We start from the raw sequence: 22,560 nt of genomic DNA on the forward strand, positions 1-22,560 counted from the left end.
CCATTTGCTTTAATTGGAGTTTGTATGTGAAACAAAGGGGCTTTTTTATTTCTTTCCATCTTATAAAGCTGGGAAATAAAATCTTGACTTCACCTCATACCCAATAAAGTGTCCTCTTAAGGAATTAACTATTCTATTATTAGTATGATGATTTGCATTTTGAGACAATTTGATAGAAGCCAGAGACGAAGAAAATAATGCTTTACTGTAAAAAGATAGAATAAACTCAATATAATAAGATAACTAATTAAAAAAGAAATATTAAAAAAAGACTGTTGTATTTCAGTTTTTTTATGAATTGGGCCTCATAATGACATTTCCAATTGATGATAGTTGGCTTTAGACTGAGAATTTTGTGTGCGTGTCTATTATTATTAGTTGCAGATGACTGAAGGTATGCGATTTTTCTTTCCCTTTACATCCAGTGCTATTAACATTCACATTACTGGAATATAACGTTAAGTACCACTAAAGACTACTCAAGTGCTGTTGTGTTTGAAATGAAGCATTCCTTAGTCAGACTTTGTTTTTCAGTTAGTTTTGACTGTTCAATTAATTTCCATGAACATCCTTGTCTACAACCACATTTTCTTTCCAGGGGAGAGATGAGTTCCTTCTTTTTACTGTAAAAAGTTTCTATTGTTTCACTAACATGTATAATTCTTAATTATCCTTTTAATTCTGGAGAGTGTAGTTTCTGTGAAATATCATACAGTACTATTTATCATAGACTGGTCAACATGTAGGCATAATTCTTCAAGATAAAAATATCATACCAAGCTATATGAATTTTAATTATACTGTCATTGAGATTGTATGCCTTACAGTAATTGTAGAGAATGATATGTATAATCAGGAGTAATAGAGATAAGGTGCAATGCAATGGTAGAACAGAATGGAGTGTTTCACCATGATCAGGTACTTGATTTGTAACGCTGTAATACATGAATTTCCAAAAGAAACACATGATTTTTTCATCTTAAACACATAACATTTTTATCTGTTTGTATTCATAATGTTCTCATCAAAGCAGTCATTTCAGATATTAACCCAAAAGAATTATCGCCTTTAGTATTGCCTGTCATCTACTAAAAGGTGTAATACACTAAGCTACAGGTGATATGGACCATGGTTTCAGAACATATTGAAAGACAATGTTAATTTATTATGGAGCAAAATGCTGGGTTAACATGTCCAGCCATGTTAGGTTGTGGCCTTAGTATCAAGTTGGACCTTTGTTTTCTGATGTCACATATTGACACAGAACAAAAGTAGACCCCCTACCCAGAAAACTATACCTTAATTTTAATTCAACCTTTTTATTAGAGAGTTTGTTGGCTTATATGATTAGAATAATTGGCTTTAAGAATTCATTTAAATGTTTGTGCGGAGAAAAGCAAATATTCCTTTGTTTTTTTAATGTGTAGTAATGTCACTAAGCTGCCTGCAAGAATGAAAAGTTTAAGCTGTGTAACACAAGAGCTAATATGTTTTTGTCTGGAAACTTTATTTGTAAATCATTTTTATTTTCCTTTGTTTTTATAGTAGTAATGCTGGCAGAACAAAGTGTATAATAAAAATAAAATTCAGGTGTAGAAAGAATGAAGTAGCACATAGTAAATCTTATCTAATAGTAAATCTGTTATCTTCTAGACAATGACTATGTTTTAATTCTTGTTACTTAATCTATTTTTTAGCATTGTAATTTTAGTAGCATGGAAAATGATCAAATCATTTTAGGTAAATATCAGACAAAACAAAAGCTTTGTGGAGGCAGAATTATGTTATATGTGTATGCAATGATAAAACCAGTTTTATTTAAATGAATTATAGCCACAAGTCCATTCTTAGAAGGTTTTCTAAAATCATTTTCTGGCTCAGATCAACAAAGAGAATAGCTGGAATTTATGCTTGAGGATTGAGAGGTTGGCAACAGAGAGGAGTAATTTATAATTGTGGATTATCTATAAAATTCCTCCATCTTACAGTGGAAACTATCCACAGCTTGGCATAAATAACGTATATCTGCCAGGTCATAAAAATGTGACCTTACTTGGAAATATGTATCTGTGTGCTAACTACTGTTGGACGGGAGCATGCCAATGTTAATTTTTTAACTTGTGATTCAAGTTATTGATTTTCTGGGACATAGCATGGCTTAGCATGGCATAGCATGGAATATTCTCCCCCATTTAAAGTGTAGTCAGTTTTCCTACTGAGGTTCAAGACTAATCAAATCTTTAGCGAAAAATATGGGGAGGAGTGATCAAACAATGATACCAGGTTTAAGTGACAAATTGTTATTTTTGTACTAACCTTGGCATTTCCACAAAGTCAGTACTGTAGGTGTGTGTCATTAAGAAATTTTGCTCATATGATTTGCTAATTGCTGCTGATTTTCAAATGTATGGGTGATATACTGTATGCAACTATTCCAAGCTCATCATTTGTAGTTATTTTATTCTTGCAAAAGGATTATGCTAAAAGATGGGTATATAACCAGTATTCAAACAGCACATTAATTCAAAAGAAAAATTAAAGAATGTTGTTTCTGGGAGCCACAGTTGACTGCAGATGTCATATTTGAACTTGAAAGGCTTCAGATTGATAGATGTCAGCGACAAGTACAACACAGAGAGACCAGGATTAGGCATAGTTTATTAGATTTGTTAAATTGTGACATTTGAAATCTTGACATGCCTGAACTCTGCTGAAAAATTTTGAATCTGCAGTATATGAAGGTAATGACAGGTCACTTGATAAGATTCTCTGCCATCTCTACTACTCTTCAAAAGGTTATGGTAGCATTGATAAAAGGATTATTTTTATATCAGCATTCAATTTTATCTGGAGTAGTAACCCCAGCATATCTAAACCCCAGTTTTTATGTTGCATCAGGATCTGGAGATGTTTATTGCACACACAATACATTCAAATCAGTTCCGGTTCATGTAAAAACATTTATAAATAGAAAAGAGCTTCATTGTCAAAATGCATCTGATAAATATGGAACAGAGCCAATATTAAAAATTCTATTTTATATTCTTCTGTCAATATTTTGGAATAATCTGTGAAATTCATTCAAATCAAATCAAAGTTTATTTAGCAAGTGCACAACAATACAGCGTGCAGCAGTAGTTGCTGGCAATGAAATGTCTTTTCTGCGACCTCATAAAAATCACAAGAATCACAAAAATCGCAAAAATCACAACATTCACAAAAACACAAAAACACAAAAATCACAAAATTGAGGTTACGAAAATAAGGTTATATTATAATAGATGTAATAGAAATTGAATAAAACTCAATATGAGTAGAGCTGGTACGTGTCCATGGTGTATGCAATATATATAAGTAGTGCAGTTATGCTGAATACAGTGAAAACTGTCTGCCCATGTAGCCATTACAGGTGATTTGCTAAAGGAGCTGCAAGTTGTCTATTTAGCAGTCTTATTGCCTAGAGGTAGAAGCTGTTCCGTAGTCAGTTGGACTTTTTACCGGACGGTAGGAGGGAAAACAGTTTGTGACTGGGATGACTGGGGTCCTTGAGAATGGACCTGGCCTTCTTCAGACATCTAGCTGATTAGATATCCTGGATGTTTTGTACTGTAGCTCACAGCCGGTAATGAGCTGCGCTGACTTCACCACCCTCTGCAGTACTTTGCGATCCCGGGCGGAGCAGTTCCCATACCAGGCAGTGATGCAACCAGTCAGGATACTCGATAGTGCACCTGTAGAAGTTGGCCTGGATATGTGATGGCATGCCAAATGTCTTTACCCTACGGAGAAAGAATAGGCGCTGCCGTGCTGTTTTGACCAGGGTGTTTGTGTGGTGGGTCCAGGTTAAGTCCTCTGAGATGTTAACTCCTTAAACTTAAAACTGCTGACTCTCTCCACTGCAGTCCCATTGATGTAGATAGGTGTGTGATCTCCTCCCTGGTGTTTCCTATACTGTAGTCCACAATCATCTCCTTTGTCTTACTGATGTTCAGAGAGAGGTTGTTCTCCTGGCACCATGCTGCCAGGGTTTCAACCTCCTCCCTGTATGCAGACTCTTCACTATCTGTGATCAGGCCAATAACTGTTATATCGTCCGCAAACTTAATGATGGAGTTTGAGTTATGCCTGGCAACACAATCATGGGTAAATAAGGAGTAGAGGACAGGGCTAAGCACACAGCCTTGGGGGGCTCCAGTGTTTAGAGTCAGGGTAGAGGATATGTTGGTGCCCATCCTCACCACCTGCGGACGTTCTGTTGAGAAGTCCAGGATCCAATTACAGAGAGAGGTGTTCAGTCCCAGGTCCTGGAGCTTGATGAGAAGCTTTGAGGCCACAATGGTATTGAATGCTGAGCTGAAATCAACAAACAGCATTCTCACATATGTTCCTTTCTTATCCAGGTGTGAGAGGGCAGTATGGAGGGCAGGCCAATAATAACGCAAATTGCAGTGGGTCTAGGGTGTCAGGCAGTGAGGAGCTGATGTATGCTTTGACCAACCGCTCGAAGCACTTCATGATAACTGATGTGAGTGCAACAGGGCGGTAGTCATTTAGGTAGCTGACTCTGGGTTCCTTAGGAACAGGGACAATGGTGGTTTTCTTAAAGCAGGAAGGAATTATAGACTGAGCTAGAGAGAGATTGAATATGTCCGAGAAGACATCTGCCAGCTGGTCTGCCCATGCCTTCAGAACACGGCCAGGAATAGCATCAGGGCCAGGAGCCTTGCGTGGATTGGTCTTTTTAAAAACTTTACATACATCCGCTCTGGATATGATCAGTGGGTTTCCGTCTTGGATTTCTGGAATCTTCCTGACTGGATCTGCGTTACTGACCTCGAACTGAGCATAGAATGAATTTAGCTCATCAGGAAGAGAGGCAGACTGTTGTGCGATATAGCTGGGTTGCATTTTGTACTCTGTAATGGTGCATATACCACTCCACATGGTCTGTGTGTTGCAGCCATGATAATATGACTCTAATTTTACTCTGTAGTGGTATTTAGCTATTTTGATAGCTTTCCTGAGGTCGTGTCTGGATTTTTTGTATTTATCCATATCGCCAAAATTGAAAGCAGCTGTCCTAGCTTTCAGTTTGGTGCGTATCTTGCCATTTACCCACAGTTTCTGATTTGGATATGTGCGAACAGTAATCCTGGGAACCACGTCTTCAATGCATTTACTCATGTAGCCAGTTACATAGTCCGTATACAGATTGATATTATTTTCGGCAGCTTCGCGGAAGATCTGCCAGTCAGTGGTAGCAAAACAGTGATTTAGTATAAAATCCAATTGATCCGACCAACGTTGAATGGTTCTTAACGCTGGCCTCTCCTGTTTAAGCTTCTGCTTGTAAACGGGAAGTAGCAGAATGGAAGCATGATCGGATTTGCTGAAAGGAGGTTGGGGGAGGGCTTTGTAACCATCCCTGAAGGGAGTGTACACATTGTCCAATGTGTTTGTTCCGCGCTTCAGGCAGTCGATGTGTTGATGTAGATTAGGCATTGTTTCCTTCAAGTTCGCACCGTTGAAATCACCCGCTAAGATGAATGCCCCCTCAGGATTTGTGTTCGCGTGTCTGTTAAGGTGAGAGTGTAGTTCATCCAGTGCCTATGTAAAATTTGCTTCCGGCGGAATATACACCACTGTGAGAACTACCAATGTGAACTCCCTCGGGAGATAGAAAGGGCGACATTTTATTGTCAAATGTTCAAGATGTATAGAGCACGATGTTTAAAAAATCTCCACGTCTGTGCACCAGGAATTGTTTACCATGAAGCATACCCCGCCGCCTTTGCTCTTACCCGAATCCGTTGTTCTGTCCTGACGGTGAATAGAAAATCCTCCCAGGAGGATAGCAGAGTCCGGAACAGACGGGTCAAGCCAGGTTTCAGTGAACGCCAGAACGTTGCATTTTTTGAGGTCCCATTGGAAAACAAGCCTTGCTCTCAGTTCATCCAGTTTATTGTCCAGTGACTGAACATTAGCAAGAAGTATACTTGGGAGCGGGGCACGATTGCTGCGCTGCCTCAGTCTTACCAGAATGCCTGCCCGTTTACCCCTCTACCCAGTACAGTACAGGTGAGACACCACAGTCCGTATAGTTGGCAGTAATTATTTATCAGGTGGGTAGCTGCGTCAGCATGCGTAGGCTGCAAAGGAACAAGTAATAGGTTTATTCCATGATGAAAAAAAGAAGAAAGAGAACACAACGTTTCGGCCGTGGAGCCTTCTTCAGGTGTCACACCTGAAGAAGGCTCCACGGCCGAAACGTTGTGTTCTCTTTCTTCTTTTTTTCAGCATGGAATAAACCTATTACTTGTTCCTTTGCAGTAATTATTTATGTAGATTTAACTGTGCCAATAGTGTTTGTCGATCATATCTAATCACCAAGCAAGCAGTATGTGCAGTTAGCAGTACAAAAAACAATAAAAAATAAAGAAATAGACAAGGACGAATGGGAGCTCGCAGGACAGCAGCCTTCCCTGTCGCCACCATCTTGCATTCACTTGCAAGGATTCAATATCCCAGAATTTTATGTTAGCCTATAAGTGTTAAAATAACAGCTACAGGACGTGTAGATATTTCCATTTATGTATTTAAAAAGCAGTGAAAATGTCTCGCTTATTCTGTAGTACTTGAGAAAAATGAAATTGTTTCCCTTTTTATGATGTATTATCACTGTAAATTATTTTCTGAACCATGAATGCAAGCATTTTGTCCTCTTCATCTAGAAATCTTGCTTATTCTATAAATAAACATATAAAAATAAACAATTAAATGTTGGTATTGAAAACAATATTCTAGTTAGGTACAGTATGAAAATTTGACTGACCATTTGAGTCAACATTGATAACCTAAAACATAACCTTAACTAATTTATTTTAAAAGAATTAGCAAACTGTTGATTAACAAATGCTGAAAATCTTCCTAATAAAATTGCTGTGTGACTGTTATATGTTAAGTCTGCTGAGAATTTATTACTTTTTGAAAATCACCCCTGTGTGTCTCTAATTTTGAATTTAATTTTAATATTTTTATTACTGTCCCTTTATGAAGCTTTTTGACATTAAAAACAAAATAAAACTGATCTGTCAAAACTTTGATTTTCTATTCAGACTAATACATAGAGAACAACAGGACAAAAGTAAAATAATAATAATAATAATAATAGTAATAATAATTAATAATTACTTACACTTATCTGTGCTTTTCTGGACACTCCACTCAAAGCGCTTTAAAGGTAATGGGGACTCCCTTCCACCACCACCAATGTGTAGCATCAACCTGGATGATGCGACGGCAGCCATAGTGCGCCAGAACGCTCACCACGCATCAGCTATCAGTGGGGAGGAGAACAGAGTAATGAAGCCAATTTATTAGGAGGCCATGAGTGGTTTTGGCCAAGACACCAGGGTAACACCCCTGCTCTTTACAAGAAAAGCTCTGGGATTTAAATGACCACAGAGAGTCAGAATCTTGGTTTTACATCTTATTTGAAGGACGGCACCTTTTTTATAGCATAGTGTCCCCGTCACTATACTGGGGCATTAGGACCCACAGAGACCACAGGGTGAGCGCCCCCTGCTGACCCCACTAACACCTCTTCCAGCAGCAACCTTTAGTTTTTTCCAGGTACTGCTTAGCTTCAGTGGGTTGCCTGTTGTGAGTTGCAAGGTGATATGGCTGCTGGCAAAGTATCAAAACGTTTACAGGTAAACCTTTAAGCTCAACATTGATAAATATTGAAACTTTGGGAAATAGTTATGTTAGGCAGCCTTCAGTAGCATTCATATATTTTCCTATGACTACTTTAATGGTACTTAAATCAGAAGATTAAGAAAAATTAAATACAAGATTTAAAAAAACCCTTTGTTGGGACTGGGGTGATGGTCTCATTTTGCAGTGGTCTGTAATGGACACAATACATATAGTCTTGTCTTCAACATGTTTGTGCTGTTTTTCAAATTCCACTCCAGCTGTGAATCCAGCATTTTGAAGTGTTGTGTTAATGTCCTCATATTTTCTTGTAACAGAGTTGCTTTTGTGGTTTTAGTGGTTCAAGGTCATAATTAAGGGACCATGATGACATCAATGAGCTGGGTTTGAATGTCCAACCCCAATCCAACCCCCAGTAGAACACTTCTACTTTTTTTCCTTAAGTATATTTTTGCGATGCAATCCACAGGCTTGTGCAGCAGGCTATTCTTTGTGCTTTCAGAAAGACAACATGCTTTTTGGAGACTTTCTGGAGACTCCATAATGCTACCCTGGCGCCTTTAAGATATGATTATAAATCTGCAAATCTGATTTTTGTTTCTTTTAATTCTTTGTTAAGAATCTTTCAAGTAAACTTGATTGAAACAAATACGATAGCTGTACTCTTATGTAATCTAAAGGAAATGTTGAATGTCACGTTTATGAGAGAGAGTTATCTGCGTCTGCTTTCTGAGTTAAAGAATTGCATGAGATGTGCTGTATCAACTGTTCTTCCATGTGGTCTAAGCGATATGCCAGAGATAAGTTATAGACAACAACATTTTACTTTTGAACAAAAATGTTCTTATTGTAGAGGTTGATGACATCAAATCATACTGATCTACACTTTGTTTGTCTTTTAACCTTTTAATCTATTCATACGTTGGTCAAATAAGAATGTTTATGTTCCACACTGGTAGATTGTACACTTTAATTCAGCACAACACGATCATTTGAGATGTACATTGAGACGAAAAAGAATTCCTTGTTAAAATTCCATAAGAACCCCTTTTTGAGTGGAAGTTAATGAAATTCAGTTCTTCAGGAAGCATGTTATATATATATAGTGGTATCCATTTGGTTGTTTTTTGATAGCCCTGTCATAATGTAGATATTTTTGTTTAACAGTACGTAATGTGTCCAACTTCTTCCGGTAAAACTAGTTTCTCATATACTAATACCAGTAACAGAACTATACTTTATTTTTGATTTACCCACCTCATTTGCAAATTTTGTGTGTTTTTCACATCTCAGTTTGTAGTTACAAACCCCATGGCCACAGGGGAGTATGAGAAAGTACAGGCAGACTCCTCTGACCCACCTACCTCCAAGCCACTCGTTTTTAACATGTCATACCAGAATTACAGGAGGAGACTGGAGGAGAGGCACATCTTTCATGACAGTGAGCCTGCTTATGCACAGGAGGCTGCAAGGGACTTTTTGTCTCTGAGAGCCAAGAGAGCTCTGGCTTACTAATCCTGACCTCCTCTCAAAGTCTTGCCACTGCTGGGGCAATCCTGGTCAGACCCATGATCACAGAGCTTGGCCTGCACTTGGGCAAGTGTCTTTACTGGCTGTATCACACGGGAGGCCAGCAATATTAGAGATCATAAGGAAGGGTACAAATATACAGAAGACATTCAGCCTATCTAGCTCACTTGGTACTTAGTAGTTAATTGATCCAGGGATACGTTTCTTGAAATAAACCAGGGCATTGGCTTCACGAGCATGACAGGGTTACGTGGTTTTAAGGACATACGGGGAGGGAGCTGTTCAAAATTACAATGGGAGTACTTGTACATTCTCAGGCTTAGCCAAAATCTGTATGATACAAATTGCTAAGTAGTACAATTTTAAATGACAGTTATTACAGTAGACCAATATGAGTAGATTTTTTGGCAAGAAAATGTCAATTCTGAGGATTTTATTCACTGAGAATTGATTGCTATGCTTCCGGTGTCTTTTATATATTTTATTTACATTATTCTTCAAGTGTGCTGTAATTGAACATTGATGCCTTATTTAGGCTTTAATAATATGAAATGAATGTAGGATTCATGAATCCCTTAATTCCCTGACGTACAGTAAATCCTACCCTAACCAATTAATCTGGTAGCTACATTAGTGTTGCAACTTGAGCCTCCATCATAATGTCTTTCCATGTGAACCATGGTCTAAACATATGAAAGGTTGCAAACAACAGAAGGCCTTCCAGCCTATCTTGCTTGTTTAGTAATTTAGTTGCTAAGTGCCTCTGAAATGTCATCCAGACATTCCTGGATTCAAGCTCAGAGTTTGGGCCTGAACCACCTGGCTGTGTAGCCTATTCAGATCTGCCAACGATTGTAGTGTGTATCAAGACCTTTGACACAAGAAATGACACATTATGATTATGAAATTGTGTTATGTTGAAATACCTGATGCCTAGTAAAGGCTGATTATATACGGAATTAATTTAAATAAACGGATGCATAAGGAGTCATATTACACAGATAAAATTTCAAGTATCAGTATAAGAACATAAAAAATATTACATTTGAGAACCGGTTATTTGGCCCATTTGGTAATTAATAGCTTATTGTTCCAAGGATCTTACCCAGCATTTTATTGAAGAAAGCCAGGGTATCGGCTTTAGCCACTTGGCTGGGTAGCTTGTTCCATACTTCCACATTTGTTGGATTGTAGGAGTGTGTTGGTTTCAGTTATTGCCTTTTCTAGTCTATGACTATGTTATTAAGTGACATAGTCACTTATGTAGTCTCAGACAATTACCATTTGAGTGTGAAAAAGTTTAGTTTCTTAACAAGTAGGCTAACTTAGGACAGAGATTTAAAAAAGCACAGTGGACTTAGTAAACAGGCCAAAATGTACAGTATTAATATGTCAGTTAAAGAATAGACCAACAGAAGCTTGACATCCAGATTAATGTCAAGATGACTCTTGCTTGTTTTACGAGAGATGGCTGTAGTTGTGTTTTTGTGATTTCAGAGTTTTTTGGTAGTGAAGATAACACACTATACAAGTAACAATACAATGTGACCTGACCCACAATTTGTGTATTTGTGAGATAAATTATTTTATTGCATCTAGTGAAAAAGGAAAACTATGTTGGTTCAGTTAAAAGTTAAAAACAATAATGTAGTGTTCTGTATATATCATTTCATATTTTAGCCACAGTTTACACAAATCATAAATGGAAACAATATTCTTCGTTATCTTATCTTTGTTGATGTTGATAGGTTGCGTTTGCTGGGTTGAGTCTCAGATCAAGGTGTATTATGACTGCTGCCAGAGACAGATTCTTCATGATCTTCTGATTTGGCAGGAAGCATGAGGAAAACAAAGCACAGACAAAAGCACAGATATGAACTGTACAGTTAAGCAGAGATATGTATACTGTACCTATCATCTTAGCCATATAACAAATCTAAACAGCCAATATCTAGAGAAACATTAAGATAGCTTTTGACTTCTGGCTCTGGAGATGGGATGTCTGCACTTTTTGCTATCGGTCTTTGAAATCACTTTGGAAGAAAACAAGAACTTGCAAGATGGTGAGTTTTTATTGAGCGTAAGTGTCCAGACAGCTGTCCAAGTGCCCAGACATAATTTAATTTGCATCATTTATTTTTTAGTGAAGATAAATATAGCATTTTCATTTAGATAGATTTTTAAAGTGAAATCCAAAGTGTTTTCCAAAGTGAAAGTGAGTAACATTCCCTTTTAAACTTTAAAAAAGTCATTTTATTTTAGCTGAAAAACAGGACATAAGTGGATGCATTAAGTCACTTGCAATGAACTTTTACAAAACTTATTCTGTGCTGATATACAGCAGCTGTTTTTTTTGTCAAGTGGTACCAAATATTGTAAAATCTAAAATATTTTCACAGTTGTAAATGATACAGAAAAAAATAAATGGACCCAACAAGCAATATTGTTGTTACAGGTTACTTTTATTACATACAGTCAAGGCCGGTAGTAATTTGTTTTAGTAATAAACACATGAACACAGTATATAGGCCAATTTTGATGGGTTGAAAATTTTGACGGAAGTTTGGGCTCTGTCTTCGTGCTGAACTTTGTGATCAGGAAGTGTTAAGTTAGACTGTATTCCTACTGCTAAGTTAATGCAGATATGTGGGTAAACTCAGCCCGATTAACTGTGGTCAGCCAATTAAAGAACAGCATGGATTTATTTGCCATAATAGGATTAACCCAGCTGTGGCGAGGCTGGCAATAACAGAAGTTAAGCCTGTAAACAAGGAAGGACGAGTAATTAGACTCCGTTTCCACGGCACACGCTTTGAAAGAGCTCTGCCCCTTCCATTTCACTCTGTGGCTTAGATACCGAAACAATGTCCCTGTCAAGGCAGATTTGTGACATTTTTTTATGGGGCTGCTGTTGTTTTTCAGGCTTCCTTTTTGTGGCCTTCTCTGTCTAGACCACGGTTTCTTCGTTCGAGGACAGTCGCCACAAAATTGTAGCTTTGCTGTTATGATCACCCTTTAATATACAAGCTAGATAAATGCCCCGGTTTGTGAAGAAAGAGGGCCTGCTCATTTTTTTTTTGTTTAGGGTTATTTGCCTGGTTGTGCGTATCACTGTCTAGACCACAAGTGAAATGCTCACAGATTTGACTGATTTGGCAATGGGAGGGAATACACCTACCTCACGTCTCCCCTGGGTTTTGATTTTGATCCTCCTTTGGGCTTTCCAGGGTTCATTTTCAGTGATTCACTCCTCCTGGTTATTATGTTTTGCCACAGTTTCTATGCACAGAGGGCAGTTCCCTTTTTTCATGTAACAAATGACTGATTGGGAACTAATGTTGTAAGTACTTACCAAGATTATCTCCTGTTGTGGGTAGCAGAGTAGAGAAATCAAAACAGAAGCTGTTATGAATGAGGCCAGACTTATCCTTAAAGAAAAAGCTGTGGTTTTGCCGCAGTACCCATGTCCCTACTCATGCAATACTTTGGACTGTGAGAGTTGGTTTGATGAATTTTTCTGTAAAGTATTCAAAACCATCCATTCATTGTAACATCATAAAGAAACTGTTCAATTACTTCAAAAGAAAAGACTGAATATACACATTTAATTGCTTTTGGTCAGGCTTTTCTGTCTCCTGTCAGAGTATTTCTCAATCACCAAACTTAAACTTGGGTATTTTAAGTATTAAAACCTGGATATTTTAGATATTTATGTCAACTGAAAGCCGGATTGTTTTTCTTGTTGAATGGGAATAATTTATATTAGGTTTTATTCACAATTCTGAGATTTAACAATTTTTTGAGTCTTGAAATTAATTTCACAATAACAATAATAATAATAAATATGGACATTTGCAAATATTTTCCTGTAATTAATCATAGGGCATTTAAATAGTATAGTTGTTTTTTGTGGACTAGGGATAAATTGTGCTGAAGTATTGGTAACAGTAAAGTGGCAGAGCCAATAAATATTATGTTTGACAACTGATGGGTATGAAAAATCTTTTATTAATGTAGAAGCCTCTGCCTGAGCAAAAATCCCAGGTTTATCCAGGGGGTTTATTGTGGTCGTGTTTGTTTTGAACAGAGTGTGATTTCATTACATGCAATCAAAATACCATTAAGTTCTGCCATTTGCAAGCTTTTACCCAAATACTGTAGCTTAAGAGTAGTAACAGCAGAGCATAGCTTAAAAGATTATGCTGTAGATTGTGTTTGTCTCAAAATGTAATTAATAAAGCATGAAATATCAAAATCTGTTTCATGACTAAGAATAATATTACATTTTTGGTTAGTTTAGTTTTAGTACCATATAGCACTGATAGCGTGGAAGGCCTTCACTTAAAGTCTACAGCAAATTACACCATAATTCATAAATTCATATGTCTTTATTGAAAAGCACAGTAATTGCTGATTTAGAAAATGAATGAGTTAAAGACGCATGTAATGATTTATAACTGCAGGAAATAAATATTTCCTTCATCAAAATTGTAGCTTATTAAAATAGAATGTGACTGTGAACATGGCATCTTTTCCATGTCAATACAAGGTAATTGAATGAGGACAGTTTTAGTTTTCTGATGCAGAAATGTTTAAAATGCTAACAGTTTGAAACTAAAATAGTTCAGTGAATAACTAAATTTTGAATATCTTTATCAGTTATGTAAAATGTGTATATTAAACCTAGAATAATTATAAATATGCAAAAAATATACTGTACCTGATATTCTGTATCCTACCTTGTATTTACACTTTAGAAAGCTAACAGTTTCAGTATGTACAAAAATAACAAAAAAGGTGCATGTAATCTACAAAAAGGGCGTAGTTAAAATTTAAATCCCAGAATGTAATACAGTAGTTACAAGACCTCATGAGATTTATTGCACCAAATACCCTGCATTTTTCCTTTTCCCAGTGCACTTGTATTTTTCATGTAATTTATGGTGTCTGTGATGGAACTTTGTCACTTGTAATCCCCTGTAATTTGTCTGCATCTTCATATCGTTCAGTGCTGACACTTTCCGGGAAAGAGCTATAGAAATGATATGCCCTTAACCCTGCAGTTCTCACTTTGTTTTCTGCAAACAGGAATGTAAAGAATATCCACAAAATTGTGGCTTATTAAAATAGAATGTGACTGTGAACATGGCATCTTTTCCATGTCAATACAAGGTAATTGAATGAGGACAGTTTTCATTTTCTGATGCAGAAATGTTTAAAATGCTAACAGTTTGAAATGTTAGTTTTAGAATTAACTAAAGATTATTTGAAAATATACTAAGTATACACCATTCATTATGTATAAATACATATACATCTATAAATATATATATTTTCTCTAAAACTGATTAGCTAATAGCAACTAACCAAGGAAGATGGACTTAAAATCCTTCTTTTGTTGCTGTGTTCTCATAAACTCTAAAAAAGTTATGACTTAAGCAACACTCATTTTCAGGCAATGTGGTTTGGTTTTCAGTAATGACAGAGTAAAAGTGTTTAATTATTTTAATATTTACTTCTTTATTATTGCCTTTCAGATTTGAAAATGTACTGTGGAAGTCTCTCGCTGGTTCTTATTTTCAGCCTCTTGCTCAGTTCAGTTTAAGAAAATCGTCAGTTTTGTCACAGTGTTGCCAAGTTACTGTCATGCCGCAATTCCTGTTTGAGCTGGGCCTGTTTGGCATAGCAACAAAGCAAATTAAGAATAAACAAAAAAACACAGCCCTAAATAAGGCTCTCACATGTGCTCATTATAATGGACAGCATTGTGTAATGAATTGATCAGGTAGCAGGCTTTGTAAGAACAGGAGATTAATTGTGACTTAAAGAGACATAATTGGTGAAAACCCGATGTTGTCAAAATGACCAAACACTAAAGCAGCTATATTCTCCGAGTGTAATGGCAACCATGCACATCACAGGCACTCTGCTTTGGTAATGAATGGGCTTGGCTCAAACAAGAAAACTGCACATGATGCAGAGTCATAGGCTTTCAATGCCCATTGTTACTTTATTTCATCCAGATGTACTGTACTTATTGTGGCAGTGTTATTTGAACTGCAAAATACATGCATCCAACACTCCATTCAGGGATATTCTTATCACAGCAACTGCTCTAGTTTAGGTCAGACAACTATAATGTAAGGAACAGCAGGTGACTTCAAAGAAGTCTTTCTGTCATGTGTAAGACGTTAGGCACTGTTCATGAAGATGATGATGATGATTTTTTTTATTATTATTATTATTATTATTATTATTATTATTATTATTATTATTATTATTAATATTATTCCTAATCCTAGAGATAACCAGACTCACTGACAGACAGGTACAAATTCCTAGGTTGTATTTATTTTTATCAATGCTTTAAAATTCATTAAACAGTTTCCTTTCTCTTATATCACCTGCCCACCTGCACACAGTGGAATCAAAACTAATAATTATCTAAATTTGTTTTGACATCTTTCAGATTCCCCTTTCAATAAAATATGAATGGCATAATCTCTTTTATGTTTTATGGATAACTAATGCTTAATGCTTAATTATGGTTCAGTGTTAGTTTGGACTGGAAATCCCCACCACTGACTTAGTTACTACATGGTATGATTTGATCCCTCAAATTATATATTTTATTTGTGTTATATTGTTGTTACAAATAATATAATTTAGATTAAATTAAAATAATTCATTTTACAAGTGGAAAATTCAGTGTACATGTTTTTATATTTAGACAGGCTTGTGAAATATATTTAAGTTACACGCTTATACAGTGTTTGTTTAAAAATCACTGAAGTGCATTGGGCTTTTATGGAACAGGGTTTGCCTTATTATGTGTTATATTTTTTAAATGTTTTTAGCATTTTGATAACATTTGATTTCTATTTTTGTCTTAAAAGTGAGATTACAAATGCTTTCTTCATCCTCAAACGTAATTACTGTGCCTATTTTAAATTTCCTAGCCTGCTAATCAATAGCATTAAATTCAGAGCAATTCACTTGACTCATCTTGTCTCTTGTGACCCCATATTGCAGCATTGAAGAGTTTCAGTCCAGTGAAGTGCACTCCGATTTGTTCATGATGAAGCATATTGATTTTATTAAAATTTGATTAAAAAAATAAATAGAAAAAAACTATGTAAATTCATAATAATATTTGGAAAAATAAAATGCATTTCTAATGTGCAATACAACAACAGTGTGTTTATATTTCTAGGGAAATAGAGACTGAAGGAATACTTATTGATTTTGTAGAATTGAGCCTAATCCTAATATGATACATTTCATGCAGAGAAAAACTCCTATATACAGTAGGAGTGTGTAGGACTGTAACAGTTATTATTATTATTTCACAGCTTGTGAAAAGGAGATCCAGAAGGTGTGCCGAAACTCCTCAGAGGAGCATCTCCAGCCATTTAAGGAGAAAATGGAGGCATTCATTTCTGTTGGTGAGTTAAAAAAATACAATGCCCCACCCCCTCTTTTGTTAACTTTTAGAAGGTGATATGTTTTGTTTAGCTCCATGTTCCTGTAGATCAGAAACGTAGCGTGTTGCCTTGCCCTAGCTGATGTTACTTGTTTGATCCTTTGCAAAACTGCTAATAAAGCTAGGGGCCAGTTAGGCTGCACTGATTATGTGTTTAGATGTGTTTAGATTTTCTGTGGACTCCACAAAGCCAGTTAACCTGATTATAACGATCATGCAAGGAAATTAGCATTCCCAAATGTGTAATATTACTCACAAAGTCTTAAGCAATTGGGTTTTTTATGTCTGAAAAGTCAGTGAATTGATTCATGAGAAGACCTCTCGTATATTTACAGAAACTGAGATCCTAGAAGCAGAAGCATAATGATTTAATTTTTTTCTTCTTGTAAACCATAGTCTGTTTCCACACTTCACTGAAAAAGAAACCTTTGATCTGCCTTTTATATCTTTCAAGAATAAACATTTCCAAAGCTCAGAGAATCTTGTAAAAAAAAAAGAAAAGAGTTCCATTTAACTGAGCTGTCTACTGAGATGAAGTCCTCATTACCCCTTAACTTTGCAGTAAAGGGCACATGCAATGCCCCAATACTAGTTTTATCATGTAGTTTTTCAGGTGATAGCATACTTTCATTCATCTTGTTTTTCATGCTGAGATTTCTTTCATGTTCTGTTGTCACTGAATCAGCCATTTAAAACAGTTCAAGCATTAGAAGCACTGTTTTTGTGAAGTCAGATGCATATGGCATAATAGTCTCCATTGAACCTGGTAGGGAATCCCTAGCACAATGCTTGTAAATAAAATATGTTCACAGTGTGACTTTTGGAAACACTAGACAGGATGTTCTGACATTTTTGCATAATACTTTGAAATGCATTTCTCTCTTTTTTATTGAGGTCGTCATAATTTTTTTATTGTGTCTACTCAGAGATAACACAGCTTGCATCCTGTTGCTATGGAATATTTCTTTGCTTATGCCTTTTGTGGTTGATAATAGTCTCTTGTCTTTTATGCTTTGAAGAGATGGTTGCCAGTTGTACTCAGATGGCAGACAGGAGAGATAAAAATCAAATCTTAAAATAGCTTTTGGCAATGATGATGACTACTGAATAAAGTACCTGCCATCACCTGACAAGGAACGAAAGAAAATGTTTTGTTGAACTCTTGTGTGTGAAATTTGGAGGTAGACAGAAGAAACTTGTTAATACTGTAAGTTTTAAACGGTTTTAGAGAAGACATACTTTACAGGCTATATTGTATATACAGTATGTATATTACATTTAAATCAAATTAAAACAGATTAGCATTCTGTAGCAGTGAAGATCTTCTCATTGAGTATACAGCATTATAATCACATCTACCTAAGCTTGCTTAAACAAATACAAATATTTATATATTAGATTTAACACTGGAATTTGATTCTTGACATTAACCAGAACTCATTTCCTTAAACAAAGTAGAGGACAGCTTAAAGCTTCAGTCCTAAATTATTTCAAGAGAAACTATTGATCTTTAAGAACTTGCAATCAGAAAGGAATACTGTAGGTATACTAAGTACACAGCCAAAGCCATCATCCTAAATGAAATCCTATGAAATCTAAACTGTTTGATTATTTCCCAAATTGCCCTTAACCGTCACTCAAGATTCATTCTGCTTGCTTGGCTGATAGCAGCTAAAATAATCATTGTGAACAGCTGGGTGGAGCCTTTAATATCTTGTAGGCACTTGTGGCTACACTGTTTTGTGGCAGTTGTTATAGAAAGGTCTCCCAGATAGGTTGCACCAGGCTCCAGACAATCAAAACTGTTTGTGTAAAGAAAAGTTTCCTATTCTCTAAATTGCATTTAGGTTTCAAGATGTGACCGTGTGTTGCTGTTTTGCTGCTGACTCTGCAGTCCATGCCTGTATATGACAACCCCGGAGACCGGGAGTTTTTTCTTTTTTGCTCTTCTTTTTTATCTTTTTTGGGCTATAGTAGTTTCGGTTGTATGGTGAATAAAACTGCACAGAGTATTCCAAATGAGGTCTTTGCGTGATGTAATGCTTGAGCACAACTTTAAATTCCACACCTTTTGTGATTTAGCCATGCTCTGTGGTTGCTTTTATATACTATATATTGCTATCCCACACTGTCTTGATGATGTAAAATATTGTTTAATGGCTATCACGTATGATTATAGTATACTGTACATTCCTACTTCCTGTATGGATTATTTTGCACTGTCAACATTAAGTTTTATTTGCCTAGCGTCTGCCCAGTCCTTTTTGTGAGTCCCTTGCAACTGCTTCCATTTTGCCACTATTTTGTATTGTATGCAAATGTCACTATTTCTCTATTTCTGCTATAAGTGATCATTGATCTAGATCAAGAAGAGTAGTGGGCCTAACAAAGGTCCGTGTGGTACGTCATTGCTTACATGGGCCCAATTAAAGGTTAGATTGGGAAGCTGCATTAGCGTGCAAACTGCAGTTTATTTACGATCACTTCACACACCTGAAAAAGGCTCCACAATCAAAACATTGTGTGTTTGTCCTTTATTTCTACTTTTCAGCATGGAATTAACCTGTATTATAACACTTAGAGGTGATACAGTACCGCTTAAGATGTTGTTGTGTGCTGATTCCTAGTTATATGGACTAGTTTTCAACACAAAAACATACCTTACCTTGGTACAATTAATTTGAGAATGAACCTTTTATGTGGAAGCTTTCCAAAATCTTTCTGGAAATCTAAATATACAGTACAGTATTATATGCTTTGGCGGTCTCGCCAGTCAGCTTTCTTTTAACGGAGGAGACTCCTGTTCTCCAGGTACCTCTTTTGTATTTCCCATAGCCCCCATTCGCCATATCTGTTTTTGCAATAAGCTTACAAGACTTGTTAAAATATTCCTTAAACAGATGCACATTTTTGTGAAGTATTTAATAAATAAAATGTAAAAAAAAAATGATAGTACTTTTTCTACAGGGGTACCAGTGGACTGATACAAAAACTGATACAAAACTGATACAAAAGCTCCAGTAGTAGTATGTCCAGGCATTTTAAAGTATTCCAGTTCCAATTAATTAGATATTGTTGTTTAATTAAAGTCCCAGAAGGTTGGAAAGTCTGGTTTAATCATTGCAGTTCCACTTGCTTTATAGATATTATCCTGGCAAATGATTGTCATGTCAGTTGTCGGTCTTTAGAAAATAATTATTTAAAGGTTCCTAGAAAAGCATCGGACTATGACATGAGGTTGTGTCTCATTATATTTGGTAATATGCTCAAATTAGATTACTGCCATGAATACATAAGGGCATTATGTGTGTTTGAGGTTAATAAAGGTTAGCAGAACAGACTTGTTCTACTGAAAGTTAAGTTACTAACAGTAGGTGACAGGGGTGTGATTTGCATGGCCTTTAACATTATTTTTTGCTCCAGTGGATCATTGTCTACAAAAACGTCCATAAGTTGTTCTTGTGAAATTCATACTAATGCAAATGTATTATATAACATAAAGATGATATTAGCATAGTATTAAGTTCTTACTAAATACTGACCACTGTGACCACAAGTACTGTAGTCTTTAATAGTAATAGTCTGTATAATAGTCTGTATAGACTATATAATAGTCTGTATTTTTTTCTCTAATAATACTTCAACCTGGCCAGTGAAAGCTTTGTACTGGCGAAATAATATTTTTACAGTTGCATTGGTATTTTTGCTAGTAAAGATAAATGCAAATAAATGGATTGTGCCACAAAACCTGATATATTCTGTAGGATGTTCTCATTCCAATATAAAATACTGAAGTCAAAACATTGAAGTCATAAATTGCAGAGAAGAACAGTGTCTGAGTATTTTCCTTTTCATTGGACATACACTTAATCATAATACTTTGAGCAGTGTATATTGTTAAGGAAAGTGTGAGATGATTTATTGATTAACTACTAAATGCTTCAGTAATTCTGTATTTTAATTTAGTTATTTGTAAATGTGAAAGATTAGCACTTGCAGTGCACTTGATTGCTAGTGTTTTACTGATTTACAGTAGTACTGCTTATTCTTGAATGTGGCTTTCCAATGCTCCTTTTAATATAGGTGTGGTATTCCTGTAGTGTATTGAAATATGCAATATGATTTCTATCAAGACTTTATGAATTTTTTATTAATCTGCATGTTATTTTACTTTTGTAATGTTGAAAAGAATCCTTTCTTTGCTTTCGTGGGTGTTCAGTTTTTTAGTGCTTCAGGAGACGTATACTTAGCATACTATAATATATTCAAAAAAACAGTACTGTCCCAATTTCAAAATAACAATCTCACTTCATAATGCATGTGTAATTTCACAGATTAACTTCATAATATGTCAGATGGCTATTAACTAACACTTGAAGAGGCAAGCATTTCAACTTAATGTTTCAATAACAAACCCTTGTGTTTGTGGAATGTACTCAAGACCTAAACTCATTTCAAAAGAATGAAAATATTATATCAAAGATCAGCACTCAGTTTTACTTTCAATAAATTCAATGGTTTAAACTAATTTGCAGTAAATTGATGCACAGCAGATGACAGAATTTTATTCTTTCTCATTCAGTTTTTGTTATTTGCAAAATAAACTAAGTAAACTTAAATAAAGTGTTTTTTTAAGCTTGTGGTTTCTAAGATGAAGTTTGTTTGGCTAAACAGGAACAAAGAAACAAGTTCTTTCTTTGAACTATCAATACATCTGTTCCTGCGTAATATTTACTATGAAGTAATAGCACAGTGGTCTTAACTGCAGAGTGTTAAGCTTAATTGCTTAAGGACGTTTAACAACTTAATTTTTAACAACTATTACTACTATTTTTGCTCGATGAGATAAACAGCCTCCTCTTTTTGGAACCTTTCTTTCTTATTCTGGAACCTATGGATATTAACAGATGTGAACTCTGTTAACATTGTCCAATATGTTCCCCAAATTGTGGTGTTATCTTTTCTAACATAAATACCTTTAATTGTTTCTTAATCACTAAAAGGTAGAGAAAACCACATAAAATGATTTCTTCAATAAAAAATGAATAGGAAAAAACCTTAAGCAGAAACAGTAATAAGCTCTAAAGATAAACTCAGCTCCCACATTCGTCATCCACACAGCCCATACAGTTGTCAGATGTACTGTTGCAAAAGCCTACCTGATGTGAAAGATTTGTTCTGTTCTATACATAGGGGAATAATATCATTGTAACTGACTTATTATACATGTTGAACCTATTGAACCCATGTTGTTACAGGCCCCTGCCCCATCTAAACCCCTAAACAACCCCAGTAATAGACTTACAGTAGATCAATCTGCTTGATCCAATTCATTGTACAATAGGTCGGAAATGCTGTAATTTGATTAATTCAAACTGCATTCTCAAGCACATCTAAACAGAAATCACACAAGCCAAAAGGGGAAAAGCCAATGAGGAAAACATTTTAAGGCTTAAATGAATTACTGTATAGCACTGGCAGAGAAGCTGCAGAGCCAGAAGACACAATGACATGTAATTCTGACACCTTCTGAATTTTAGAACTTAAGTGAAGGGCACTCCTGGAACCAGCTTTCTAAAATTTTGGATACAATGCAACATTTGAAGTTGATGGGTTAAAATCAGAAAAGAACAAAATGTGTAATCAAAAAACAAGAATAGCTTGTGACTCACAAGCTTGTAAATATGAAGAATGCCGTACATAATAAAAACAGAAAACAAAAACTTGTTCTAATCTTCATCTTTCTGTGGTTTCTTAAATCTTTTTAAATACCACCTGCATGCAATCTTTACCTCAACCACTTAAAAAAGATGCCTGCAGCATAATAATTT

The 22,560-nt window shown here is 35.7% G+C and overlaps 1 protein-coding gene across 5 annotated transcripts in view; it reads left to right on the top strand.

Moving 5' to 3' along the window:
- The window catches only part of LOC148653429 (formin), a 144,818-nt gene that overhangs the window by 88,759 nt on the left and 33,499 nt on the right, over window positions 1–22,560 (top strand). For 4 of the 5 annotated variants that reach the window (XM_088648416.1, XM_088648417.1, XM_088648418.1 and 1 more), the window contains one exon: window positions 16,599–16,691. In XM_088648416.1, coding sequence (XP_088504542.1) covers window positions 16,599–16,691 — 93 coding nt within the window. Of the gene's footprint in view, window positions 1–16,598; window positions 16,692–18,576; window positions 19,231–22,560 lie in introns of those variants that run through there. The other variant, XM_088648419.1, reaches the window with a different exon arrangement.

Source organism: Lepisosteus platostomus, chromosome 10, assembly GCF_059453375.1.
Source record: "Lepisosteus platostomus isolate fLepPlt1 chromosome 10, fLepPlt1.hap1, whole genome shotgun sequence".
NCBI lineage: Eukaryota > Metazoa > Chordata > Actinopteri > Semionotiformes > Lepisosteidae > Lepisosteus > Lepisosteus platostomus.